General features: G+C 32.4%; 1 protein-coding gene and 1 long non-coding RNA gene across 3 annotated transcripts in view; one reads left to right on the forward strand and one right to left on the reverse strand.

Annotated features, from left to right (window-relative positions):
- The window catches only part of LOC118186657 (uncharacterized), a 149703-nt gene that overhangs the window by 52414 nt on the left and 84226 nt on the right, over positions 1-13063 (reverse strand). For both annotated transcript variants that reach the window (XM_035356776.2, XM_085808709.1), the window contains exon 3: positions 1234-1309. In XM_035356776.2, coding sequence (XP_035212667.1) covers positions 1234-1309 — 76 coding nt within the window. The remainder of the gene's footprint in view (positions 1-1233; positions 1310-13063) is intronic.
- Positions 1-13063, forward strand: part of LOC118186658 (uncharacterized) — a 31170-nt gene that overhangs the window by 6590 nt on the left and 11517 nt on the right. The window lies entirely within an intron of this gene.

Genomic DNA, 13063 nt, shown 5'->3' on the forward strand with positions numbered 1-13063 from the left:
AAAAAAAAAAAAAAAAAAAAAAAAAAAAAAAAAAAAAAAAAAACGATAAAGAAGTAATATAACAGCAGTCGTTATTTTATAATAACGAATACTTTGTACAAGCCCTTGCTGTGATACAATTCTGAATCCATATTAGGGCTTTTAGTTCTACGCTTTGCATGCCTCAGGTGTGAGAGCACTATAAATGTGAATGTCCACAGTCTCAGAATCGTACATAAATATTATCAGGAAAAAATGATGAAATGAATTTCGAAAACTGCTATATATTTTTTTCCAATTTTGAGATTTTGTGCATGTGGAAGAAATAAGAAAATCTCACCTTTTAACGCAGCATATAAATTTTTCCATAAGTTATTTAAACGATGAAAACAATGGAGTATTGAGGACTCCTTTAAGAGTTATTCTGCAGTTATTCTGAACAGCAGAAAGTATAGAGAGTAATAATTAGTTGACAGCTTCAAGGCTTTTCTGACTGGCGAAAAAAATTGTCATTCTGAAATTCTCGTATAGGATATCATTGTAAATTATATATTTTCGTGGCTGTTTTCATATAACCTATTTTCAAGGGTGAAAGTTGAAACAGCTTATATTAGTTACGGGCTTTCTGATTATTCCACAACAACACTTTATTAGTTTTAACCTTGAAAGGTTTAGAATTTAATATTATGCTTTGCAAGCTATGGTATTAAATTTTAGAGAATCATATCCTGGATACTCAATAATATTTTCCGTTCATTTTTATTACAAATACACTTAACTGTAAATAACCAGTTTCTTTAAAATACGTAGAGTTACTTTACCTAGATTCGCTAGGGTTCGTTAAACAATGCCCTGATATAAACTTATGCTCGAAGAAGTGGATCCGTCATCTTATAAAATTGAAAAAAGGCAAGGAACTTATTCAGTATATAATTTGCAAAGTGTTATCTGTGAAATTGCATCAGATACTAATTTCCCTTACGGATCTCGGTGTAGAAAAAGTAAATAATAGATATGATTATGGAAACGGTGAATATTTGATTCAAACTTTAAATCACCTTGATTGTGAATTGATGAACTATACTTTGGAAAGTGTAAGTTTATATACGATTAATAAAAGTTGTTTTGAGAAAGAAGGTAAAAATAATATTATTATGCAGTCTTGGCTAAGAACTCTAGAGTACGCGTTTAGATGTATAACCGTAAGAATATATGGCATAAAATTTACAGTAATTACTAAGAACTGAAACTTACCATTCATAGCAGTGAAAGGCGTTCTTTCCGAAAATCGCTGATACTGGTCACTGAGGTAAGGAGGGCTACTGACGGCCTAAAATATGAAAAAGGAATAGTTTTTTTAAAATAAACATGTTGCCATTACTTAAAATAAGCACGGAATTAAGAAAAAACATAATAGATAAAAAATGGTGCTCATTATTGATATTATCTGTATGCCATAATTTTAGTTGTATAGTTTCTTTTATATGAAATTTAGAACAGCAATACTGAAAAAAGAAAAATGTTGTGAATCTTTGATATAACATTTGGTTGATTGTTTTAGAAGATATACATTGAAAATATTTCTGACTGTAAAGACGTTTTCAGATTTGATTCCATTTTTATTGGTATATACATTCAACTGAGCTTTTATTTGTACCACAGAGTATCAAAAATATAACTCAATACGTTAGAAATTAATTAGTTCTAGTGCTAACAAAATAATGTAAACACTTAGTTCTCAGACAAAGCATTCTGAACAGCCACGAAGTGTTGAGATACTTGCTGAGATTCAGTAGCAGCCTGTTGTTGTAGTGACTAACCTCACTTGCCTGACAGTGACACCCAATGACCCTTTCTCAAAATTATCTGTTTGTTGGAGGCCAAGAAAAATTTTCTCAATTGGCAGTCGAGATAAGGTCTTCTGTTTTCGGAAAGGAAACAAAATATTTTCGATCATATTGAGACTGCGATTTTGTTATCATTTTTATTAGAAAATATTAGGGATGTTTATTTTATTATATAGGACTTAATTAATAGACCAAGAACTGTTTATAACTCCAAGCAACATTTAGATCGATTTTAGAATTTTCCAGAATTGAACAAATTTGGCAAATTGTTCCTTTAATCTAATTTGCTAAAATCCATTACATGTGTTTACAAATATATTCATTCAGTAATGGCTAGCAACAGACAATGATGCCTTAAAAGTCTAACTAGAAATGTAAAGAAAGGAAAAATAAATATAAAGCTGTTTTTCTATGAATATGTCTCTGTGAATATGTCTGGAAAAGGATTTCACTGATTATGTTTTGGATACTTACTTCACAAGTGAAATCTTGAACTTTGCGCAAGTGGCATGTTTTGAATTGGTTTGCAATTACATATTTCTGAGACGAGAAAGTATGTTTCTTCAGAACATCTAAAATTGTATAAAATAGTTTGCTATTAAAGAAAAATTAAATACTTACTTGAAATAAAAATATTATAATGTTGACCATCAATAAATAAATCTATTTAGGTGGTTAATAATTCAGAAACTAGTGTTGTTACAGAATGCTTTACTCATATCCAAGTGTTTCGTGCTTAGAAAGTAAATCTCTTCTAGTATTAACATTGGAAAATTATTTAGGAGGAACAAGTAGCCGTGTTGAATGATGGACACAGATTTGTTCTCTTGTCTAGCTAGTTAAAGCTTCAAAATCTTTAACTAGAAAATAGCCACTCCTAGTTAAAACTTCAAGATCTACCAAACTTGACAAATGCGTTACAGTTAAAATATATTTACGAAGCTCTCATGTGTTTCAAAGAATAGATTATCCAATGTCAGTACTTTTCAGTCCATGTTTATTCAAAAGAGTTCAGTGAAACTGTAAAAGGCGCATTTGTTTTAACTAAGACTCCAAGATGTGGAAGACAGAAAATGTTGGAGAAAAATCTCATATACCATTATTTTAGCATTTGAAATGTTATTCAAAATACAGTGTATCTTTAAAGATTACCACTGATCTGATTACTATTATTTACTAAAGTATTACTGATTTTTTCAGCAATTTCTGTATCGCGGAGCAATTATAATTAAACATCTTTCTTGATAGTTGCTATGTTTTATATTAGCACTTGCTAAATATTACGTTTTACGTTTACTTTAATATTTGAGCTTTATTCGTACTACAGTCTATACCTAAATATTACATCTGACCTGATCCGCTTAGCTGCTATTTACTAAAGCATTACTAATTTTTTGGGCGAATAATAATTAAACCCTCTTCTACGTTGCCAAGTATTATATTTTACGTGTACTCTAGTACTTCACGCTTTATTACTACCGTAGTTTATTCTTAAGTATTCTGATCTGAAACGTTATTTACTATATATTAGTAATTTTTTAGCAATTTCTGTATAGCGTAGCAGTTATAATAAAAATCATTTTTGCTAACTATTACGTAATATTTTTAGTGCATAATAAGGAAAAAATACTGAAAGACTATGGGAATTCTATGAATGAGATCTTTTAAGTCGTGAATCAGATGAAAAATGACCAAAATTCGAAATCTCTTTAATTGCTAAACAATAAAAGAATATATATAACAAACTCTTAGAACTACTTAAAACCAAGTTTATTATTTACGAGATCGAAATACAGAAGCATGCAGATTTCTTCATGAAATGTAGTCCGCTTTTTCTGATAGTAATACTTTTGAGTACAACAGAAATTAATTTTTTAATTTTTCAATTTTTATATATCTAAGACTTTTTTAAAACAGTGTTCTTTTAAAATATAATATATTTTTTACTAAAGCTTTATTTCCAATTCTTAGAAAAAATGCATCCTAATAAAATATTCTACCGGAATCTCATCTTTATTACCTACTAATTTAAAATGTATTAGATAATAGTAGGTTATAGTGATAAGGTATTATCACTAATACTTTGTCACTATTACTGGTTATTACCTAGTATCATATCATTGTTACCTACGATTAACTAATGTATTTTAAACATTGTTAGTTTCATTAGTGGAATTTAGAACTCGTATGCAATGTACAACGAGGCATATTTTTCATGCGCGAATACTTGTCCACGTTAAGAACGTGTGTGCGAAAAATTAAGGGAAGGGGAAACCTAAAAATGTATTTTAAATATCTACATTTGTAAAACTACATGCAAAACTACGAATATTTTGCATGTTCTATTTTTATTCATATGAGCTCTTCCCCGTCCTTATTCTTGCTATTAAAAATCTTACAATTTTTATATTAAATAAAATGGGATTTTTATTTATTGCTCACTAAGGTTACGGAAAGAGCAGACAGACAGTAAAATTTTCATAATTTTCAGGAGAGGAAAAAATCAAATAAAAGAAGAAATTATGCATAATACAGGTGCATTTTTAAAGTAACAACGGACAGTTATAAAAGCTTAAACCTTCCATCTCACTATTATTTATTGTTTCTTTACAATATATTTAAAAAAGTGTTGCCCCATGTAAAAATCAAATATTTTAAGTTCATAAAGTTTTTTTGCGAATTTTTACTTTTCTTGGTTACTTTTATTTTTTTACAAAGCTTCACGTGTTTTCCAGTATTAAATAATTTAAATAAATTTAGCTTTTTTTGTAAAATTCTTTCATCAATTTCTATAAGTTATGCTACGAAACTATAAGCTTTAATATAAATTACATTTAAATCAAAATTTATTAAAGAAAAATAATAAATAAATTTTTAATCGTATAATACAGTTAACAGAGTTTTATCTCATAAAAGGGTTAAAAAATTTGAAATTTCTTAGTAAATAAATAAAGGGAGAAATTCGTTAATACAAACATTTACACGCACAAGCATACGTATGTATACATATAATCTCTTATTTCTAACTAGAAATTCGAAAATATTGCTATTTCCTTGCTATGTATTCTCAGCACAAGTTTTCTTCTGGTGAGAAAATTACGATCTTTGGATATGCTGCCACAAACCAAATTATTTAAAATTCGAATTACGAGTCTATTTCCTCTTCTTTAAGCTTATGTTGACGTACTTATTTTTGAGCACTGGTGAGAACAGCCCCCAAAATAAAGACGTAAACTACCGTACGGATGATAAGACTCTGCAAGAGTCTGTCAGAGAGTTTCAGTATCCTTGTCTTATTTACAGTTCTGAAGGGAAATGGGGGAAAAAAGAACGAGTAGACTCACGATAAAGTTGAAAGATATACTAGCTCCTGAAGAGGCATAAATGCCTCTCACACTGAGTGTTGTTGTCTTATTTATTTGTACATTTAGCTTTTAAAATGACATATAGCCGGAAAAAAGTCTCAAACTGTAGTTTTTCACACCTTTCCAAGATTTGACAGTGCGTGCGTGAGAAATACGGTGTGGCAGGAATATTTATAAGCTGTAACTATCTATCAACAGAGCAGGATGGACCTTACACTTTTGAATGGCACTTTTGAATGTGGTTTTAGGCCTTAATTTTATATAAATGACACTACAGAATTTGCTCATATGGATAACTCTGAAGTATGAGTTTAATTAAAAAAACTGATGCTTTTATGCTTTTTAAAGGGGTTGACAAAGAGCACAAATCAGTATTTATAAATAAATTATTCCTTATTTGTGTTATATTCCCTAGACGCCCTGCATTTCGCTAAGTTTAGAATACTCTAAATACTTAACTTAGAAGTTGTCGAGAGCGAGGTATTCGCTCAAGGGCTTAAACATATAAAATATGGTATTCTTACTGGGAGAGGCACAGCCAGTAGACAAAAGGATGACTTTTCAACTAGTAGTTTTACCCGAGTTCGGTTCGTGACGCACGGGGTGGCTGCTTTCATTGTTTTCTCTATTTGGAATGTGAACGTAAGCCTCTACGAAGGCGTCACTCATAAGGCAGGTAGGTTGGTTTATTGAGATTACGGCAAAACACACTAGGGTTACCTGCCTAAGAGAAGAGATGCCTTCGTGGAGGACTTTCTCTAAAGAAACAGGCCCGTATACACATTACACATGGGGAAAACCTCGAAAACGCCCGTTTGCGGGATTCGAACCTAACTACCAGTGTTCAGCGACTTAACCGCTCGGCCGATGGTGGGTATAAGGCAGGTAGCTCTCGCCCGCTTTGCCATAATCAATAATCTAAACGGCCTGGTTACATGATGTCTCCACGACTTTTCCGCATCTAAAGTGAATACTAGATGGTGACTATTTGAAATTCCGCTCGAAAGCATCCCTCTTATTTAAAAATATGCAAGAAGAATGCAAAAAATAATTTAAAAGGTTTTGTAGTTGTTCTAAATAAATACAGATTTGATTTTTACCATTTGTTTTGAAATCTGTGTACACGTTTTAGACAAATTTATTTCGCATAAGAGAGAAAATCTAATGCTACTCTTTTTAAACAGACAGCATTAGTACAAATATGTGAAACAATGTTAACATATTCTTTAGTTAAGTAACTTTAATTAAATATGTTAAGCAAATTTAATTTTTAACTTTTAAATTTTTTTATTACATTACTCAGGCTTTGAACTTTCATGTATAACAACTTCTCATTATTCCCTGAATCGTTGTGGGAAAGACATAATTTAATATCAAATAGTAAAGTATTTTAGACATTTGCAAGACGTGACAAAGTAGTCAAAGTGATTTGCATTACAAACGCATACGTCTCTTTCAGCATTTATATTTAAGCTTCTATATGATTCTTCGGAACTACATAATAACGCTATGAGTTTGAAGTTTGTTGTTCATCACAACTTTGATTACAATATTCTTTTTCTAAAAATTAATTCCATTTAACAAGCACTTTTAAGGAATATTTTTTTGTACTCATTTAATCAAATTATAACAATATAGTGATATATAAAATGTTGTTGAACTTTTAATGGTAAGTAATTAATAATAAATATGTGTATAAAAATTTATACTGAAACAAGAGTCTATAATAATTCTAATGATTTCAACGGGTCATGGGTGAAGGACGTGGCTTTCCAAAGATACATTTCAGCAACCTGATATGCAGGCTTAGAAGTTTTTTCATTTTATAAATTTTTAGTCTAGCTATTCCAATTGAATCTCTTTAACTGAAAATCGTGTTTTCGTTTTATAAATTAATTTTAGTTTTCTAACCCAAAATTAAAGCTAAAATTTGATAATCAATCATATTCAGAAGCTACATTTACTGAAGGCCTTTGTTAAAGAACTTGATAAGATGAATAGGCAATATTGAAGAAGATTCATTTTTAATAACTTATTTTTCCCTTTAATTTATTCTGTATTTATTTCGTTTATTTATTTTGGGGATATAAATCATGTTTTACTTTTGGGTTGATAAGGCTACATCGTAAATTTTTTCTTTCAATGAAAGTGCAATCTTTAATTATCTTACACAACTGAAAACAAAATCATGAAATATCAACATAAATGTTTTAGGCTTTTATTGAGATTTATGTTAAGGAGGAATGTTTCAGATTTCATGCTAGTTCTGTCTTATAATTTTTACTGATTTATACTATTTTGTACAGCATCAATCACATTGTATAACGTAGTAAGAAGCAGTACGAAATTATAAGGCAGAACTGACTTTTTTCAAAGTTGATTTTTGTAATCATAATCAAAATTAAAGTTAATATTTCCTTAAAACTGAAAGAAAACTCAGGCATTTGTGTGCATTAATACTTTCACTGAAAGGAATCTGTTTCAGAATAACAAACACGCATAATAAGGCTGCTTACAACTCTAGCTATTTGAACACCTTTTGCCAGTTTGTTAAATCCTTTGAATATGTTTCTTTATCTAATATTTTTTCCCTTCATTTTAGCCTCGCCGATCCAAAGACTATTCCGAAAAGGAAACAAGATTGTTGAGATAAGAAAATAAAGAAAGAGGGGGAGGGGGAAATGCGGCTCTCATCAAAGACGCCAAAACGTTAGATCCGAAATTCTTCACAACCCCTGCCCCGAACAGCCTTCCTCACTACCATGTTCGTTACGCCATGTTTTTGCGAGATAATTTTGGGATTTGAGAATCGGATTTTACCGGAAATAGATCAAATGTGAAGAGAGTCAAAGCTCACGGGAGGGAGATATAGGAGGATGACTCGTCTATGAATGCTATCTCTTAAGGATTCTTCATCTCTGGTACACAGAGCTGGCCTTCTTCTCAAACCTGAATTTATTCCTGCTCTCGATGATCCTCTTATATATTGGAGGGAAAAAAGAGCAACGTTCTTTGAATTAAGAAAGGTGGAAAGATATCTGATACACGAGAGTATGTTTTAAACCTAATATTCCCACACTGCCACGGTTTCATGACTGTTGATAACTACTTGTTCGAGCAAAAGGGGATACGTATGAAACTCGATAACAGAAATTAAAATATTTTTTTTTAAATTTGTAAATGACCTTCTTTAATGACATTAAACGCCTGAAAAAGTAAAAAGATAAAAAAGCACTCAGAATCTGAAATCAGAAGTTTAATGATATATTCGTAGATGTAATTCAAGCACCTTGCTATAAATTGTCTTATTATGTATGCTATATGAGCAGTAATTTAATTTTAGCAATTTTCAGTTGATTTCTATTTATTATTTACTTTTGCTATTTTCTGTATTTTTCTAGAATTCTTTAAACTTTATTTGATTTAATCTTAATACAAGTCTAACCTTCTGAGACTGGTTGAACGAATTATCATCCTGTCTTTACCTTAAAATTCTCTTCTAGACTTACACACGGTGTTGGTACGGCAGGCTAAGTTTGCCAACTCTCTCTTTAAACTTCAGATGCTCTCTGATTGTTTAGAATTTTATGAGAGTTGACAAAACAGTAGATATGCAGGAAATGCTCAACATAAGAAATAACGTGTTAATTAAAACAAACCTTGCACGTTCACCGTTGATAATTTTGGACATAGAAATTTAGTTTCTCCACATTACAAAAGTATACGCCAAGGGACTAAATGCTAAATAAACCAGTAACTGACGATAGGAATTTGTGTAACATGAGTAAACTTGCTGATATGAGCGATAGGAATTTGTATAACATAAGCAAACCTGCTGATATAGTTTCTAAACTCAAAGAGTTTATGTTTTTTATAGAGAATCAGAAGATTTGTTCCGAATAATGAACAGCGATTTTAACAGTTTCGCTGCTATTTACTGTTCAAAATATGAATTTAGTTACTTATATTTCTCAGAATTCAAAATTCAGTATTGCAGAAACAATCATTATTAGAAATTCGATATTCCAAAATGAGCTATCATAAAGCACTTGAACATAAGTAACTAAAAGAACTTAGTTCATGAAACCTTTTTAGAATGACACAGCAATTTCTTTTTATTATTTTTTTCCTAAAATGTTCGGGCACATGCAATATAATACATTCGTCGAGAATGGCCGAACTCATCGATCATTTAGCCGTCACATAAACGAGACATATCCTCTGACTACTAGATCAGTAGCTCTCGAGCTGTTTTGACCCATGCACCCCTTTCACCACTGCTAGAAGATCATTCTCCAAACTCAAAAAAATGCACGTATATATTTAGATAAAATTTAGATTACTTTTAACGTGTTTCATAACAATATCGCAGACATGCATTCTAAAATTATTAATTCAACTAACAATTTCAAACAAATTCTCTTAATTTCAGCTACTTACGAAATGTTTGATACGAATTTTTTTCATTGCACAAAATAATGCACCAATAGCTCAGAAATTCCTCTAAAAGCTTCAAAGAGCTCGTTTTCTTAACTTCTTTCATAAATATTTCGAAAAATCATCTCAGATAATACAGGCATGCTAATGAAGTATAATTTAAGATTAATAATAAAAATAATCTAGAAATATTTAATTTGAAGAGTCAGACCAGTTTTTTTTATTATTATTATATTTTACAGGGCTAATTGCAGGAAACGCTGTAAATTATTCATTATGAATTCTGATGTTCACTTTCAGGAAAAACATGTAACAATCTTATACTACTTTATAACATAAAACCCAGTGTACACAGTATACCTGTTTAGCGTATAACAATGTAATTAAGGTTTAAAAAGAGAACATGTCATTACTAATCTAATATCATTAGTAATCATGACTGATCTTCGCAGTTTTAAAATGCTTGCCTTTACATAATCTTCACACAGTTACGTTTTTAGATTCTATTTTTATAATTATAAAAACTATTTCAAACGCCCTTTAATTGGAAATACCATCAAATCATATAGACGAATAAGTAAGCATTTTAAATTTGTTGCACGCATTAAAGGAGGATGGCTTTCCTGGCTGAAAAAATAATACCGCTGAGCAGTACGAGAGATATTTGTCATTATATATAACAAAGCATCAAAGGCTGTTTGCCTAAGGGAAGAATGCCATCTTGGATGTTGTTTTAAGGGAAACTGCCTCATATACAAGTTACACGTAGAGAAAGCCACGAAAGCACCTACTTATAGCAATGCAAGCGAGAACTACGTATCATGGATGGGTTGCCGTCTTGAACTTCCTGAAGGAAACTTGCTAACATTTTAAGTTATACGCATGAGCCGCCCAGACGGTGTAGTGGTTAGTCCAGCCGACTGCGATACCGACGTGCCTGGGCTCGAATCCTGGAGGAGGCATGGATGTAAATTGTCTTTGTTGGGTATATAATCAGACTTCACAGGACTAGAACCATAGGTCCATCCTATGGTAGGTGCGGGCTTGGCAGGGACCGTACTGGTACTGTCGTGTCCGTTGCCTTCGCTGTGGGGACGCTCTCATGTAGATATTAAGCGCTGTGCCTGGGGGGAGGACGGTTCCCCGCGCAGCCCTCAGTGTGATGGATTGTGGCGATGAACATGAGAAGTCCCTGCGGGCTGTTCGATGAGTTGGCGCCCCGCCGGCACAGTCGTCTGAGGGAGGCTGTATAACATGTTAAGGCGCTCAAAGAAGCTGCCAGGTAATGTACGACTTGGTGTTAATAATGTCTGTGCGTTCATAGGAGGTAACGGTAGCCGCCTATTAGGCGCCTCCGTAATAAAATGACCACCACTTCTTAGTTGTAACGAAAGCCTAAAAATGGCTAGTGCCCGCCATAAAAAAGTTATATGCGTGAAGGAAACTTAGATAAAATATAAAAACTGTAGCTATTGTCTCGACTCTCCTTTTTCCGTCACCTTCTCAGAAGGGCTTTTGCTGATGACTGTACCACGTGATGCATGTAAGAAACACCATTGGCTGAGCTGGACCACAGCATAGAGTGATGTACTGAGAATACGGCAAAGCACACGAGGGCTATCTACCTAAGGGGAGGGATGCCTTCGTGGAGGACTTTCTAAGGTAAACTGGCTCGTATACACGTTACACATGGGGAAAACCACGAAAACGCCCATGCAGCCAGCCCGTTCGCGAGATTCGAACCTCGGACCGAACTACCAGTGTTCAGCGATTTTACCGCTCGGCCGCTGGTGGGCTCACAGCATAGAGTGTTTTGGATGGATAGAACTACCTCCAACTCTGACTTCTCACGTATAACTACGAATATAATGTCTCGAACCTAATCGAATTCGTGACGTGTTTCCAGAATTCATCGGCACATTTTTTTTTCCCCAAGAAATTTGCTTAGAATTATTTATGTTATGGGAAGGTATTCAAGGACTATCTCCCTAAGGCATACTTTCGTAGAAAGTATTTTAAAAGAAATTGGCTCCTAGAAAACTCCCACGTAATCAGCCTGTTCGCCGGTATTTGAAGCCGAGTCGAATTAGTAATATTCAGCGGTTTTCCCGTTCGGTCGCTGATGGATTTAGACTTTAGGAAAATTAGATTACTATATTACTTAAATTAGTTGCGCTAAATATAAAACCAGTACCGGAATTAGTTACGTTAAAAGCAAAATACATTTGTAATGTCTAGAGGGAAACTGGGTACTTCAGATGAGGGGGGAAAAAAAAAAATGATACGTGGAATTTTTTTTATTTTTCGTTTCTTCTGATGCTATAGAGAAAGATCAGGCACTTATTTAGCTTATTTTCGCTTCCTAGAAGCATTTCATTCTTAACACTCGAATAGGGAATAAGCTTCCAAGTTTTGTACTGAGCTTGCGGCTTTCACATCTAAACTTTATTCCTCGATCTATAAGTAGTATAAGTAAATAGAATAGGGACTGTTTTTAACCGTTTACTTATTAATGGTTCCAATAAAGAACACTTATAAGAGATTATTTAAGTTCTGACACTTTTCATGTTTAAAAGAATTAGATGAGAGTTAGAACTTTCAAAACATGCAGCTTGTTAGACCACAGAAAAGTTTATTGGAATTTTTCACTGTTTAGTGACTTTATTCATGTATGCTTGATCACAGAATAAAATTTTTATGCATGGCATTATAAAAAGTCTTTTTATTAGCTCAGGTTTGAAATTCAAAGCTTCTATGTGACACATAATTATGAGAAAGAAAAAAGAGAGCTTGATGCAAAAGAATCCAATAACGAAATCCTAACATTTTTACTGTCAGTTGCTTATATCTTCTTCACACTCACTGATACAAATGTGGTAAGGAGCAAGATATAGACTTCTGATTCATACTTTAGTTAGCGGCCGCAGTAATCCGGACCTTTCGGGAGGTCTGATCCTGGAACGGTGTTTTAATTCATATGATCTTCTCACTGCTAATCCATAGCCACGGAAACAGCAACAACAAACATAAACCTTCTACTTCAAATCTGGTTAAGGTTGTTTTGGCAAATCTTGTCATATAAGAATTAACACATACAACGAAAGCTATCTCTTAATAGATAAGAATAAAAAAAATTAAAAAAAAATAAAAAAATAAAATAAAATAAAATAAAATAAAAAAAAAACTGAAAGGTAAATCATGAAAATTAATCAACACTTTAATTAATAGAATTAGTTTCTATACCTAAAACATTCTTTAAGTGACTGGCCTCAGATTTAGATTAAAAAGCTTCGATTTCTTAATGATCCAATGCCTTTAGTATTAAAAGTGAGGCTTTCAATTTCATCTCACGGCCTATGGGCCTATTATTTTAATTCTGATAAAAAAGCGTTTCCGCGCTCAGTGGTTGAAAGCTTTTAAAACAGGCAACTTCAT

This window comes from Stegodyphus dumicola, chromosome X1 (genome assembly GCF_044657685.1).
Source record: "Stegodyphus dumicola isolate Sdum_Otavi_A_Nest chromosome X1, ASM4465768v1".
Classification (NCBI taxonomy): domain Eukaryota; kingdom Metazoa; phylum Arthropoda; class Arachnida; order Araneae; family Eresidae; genus Stegodyphus; species Stegodyphus dumicola.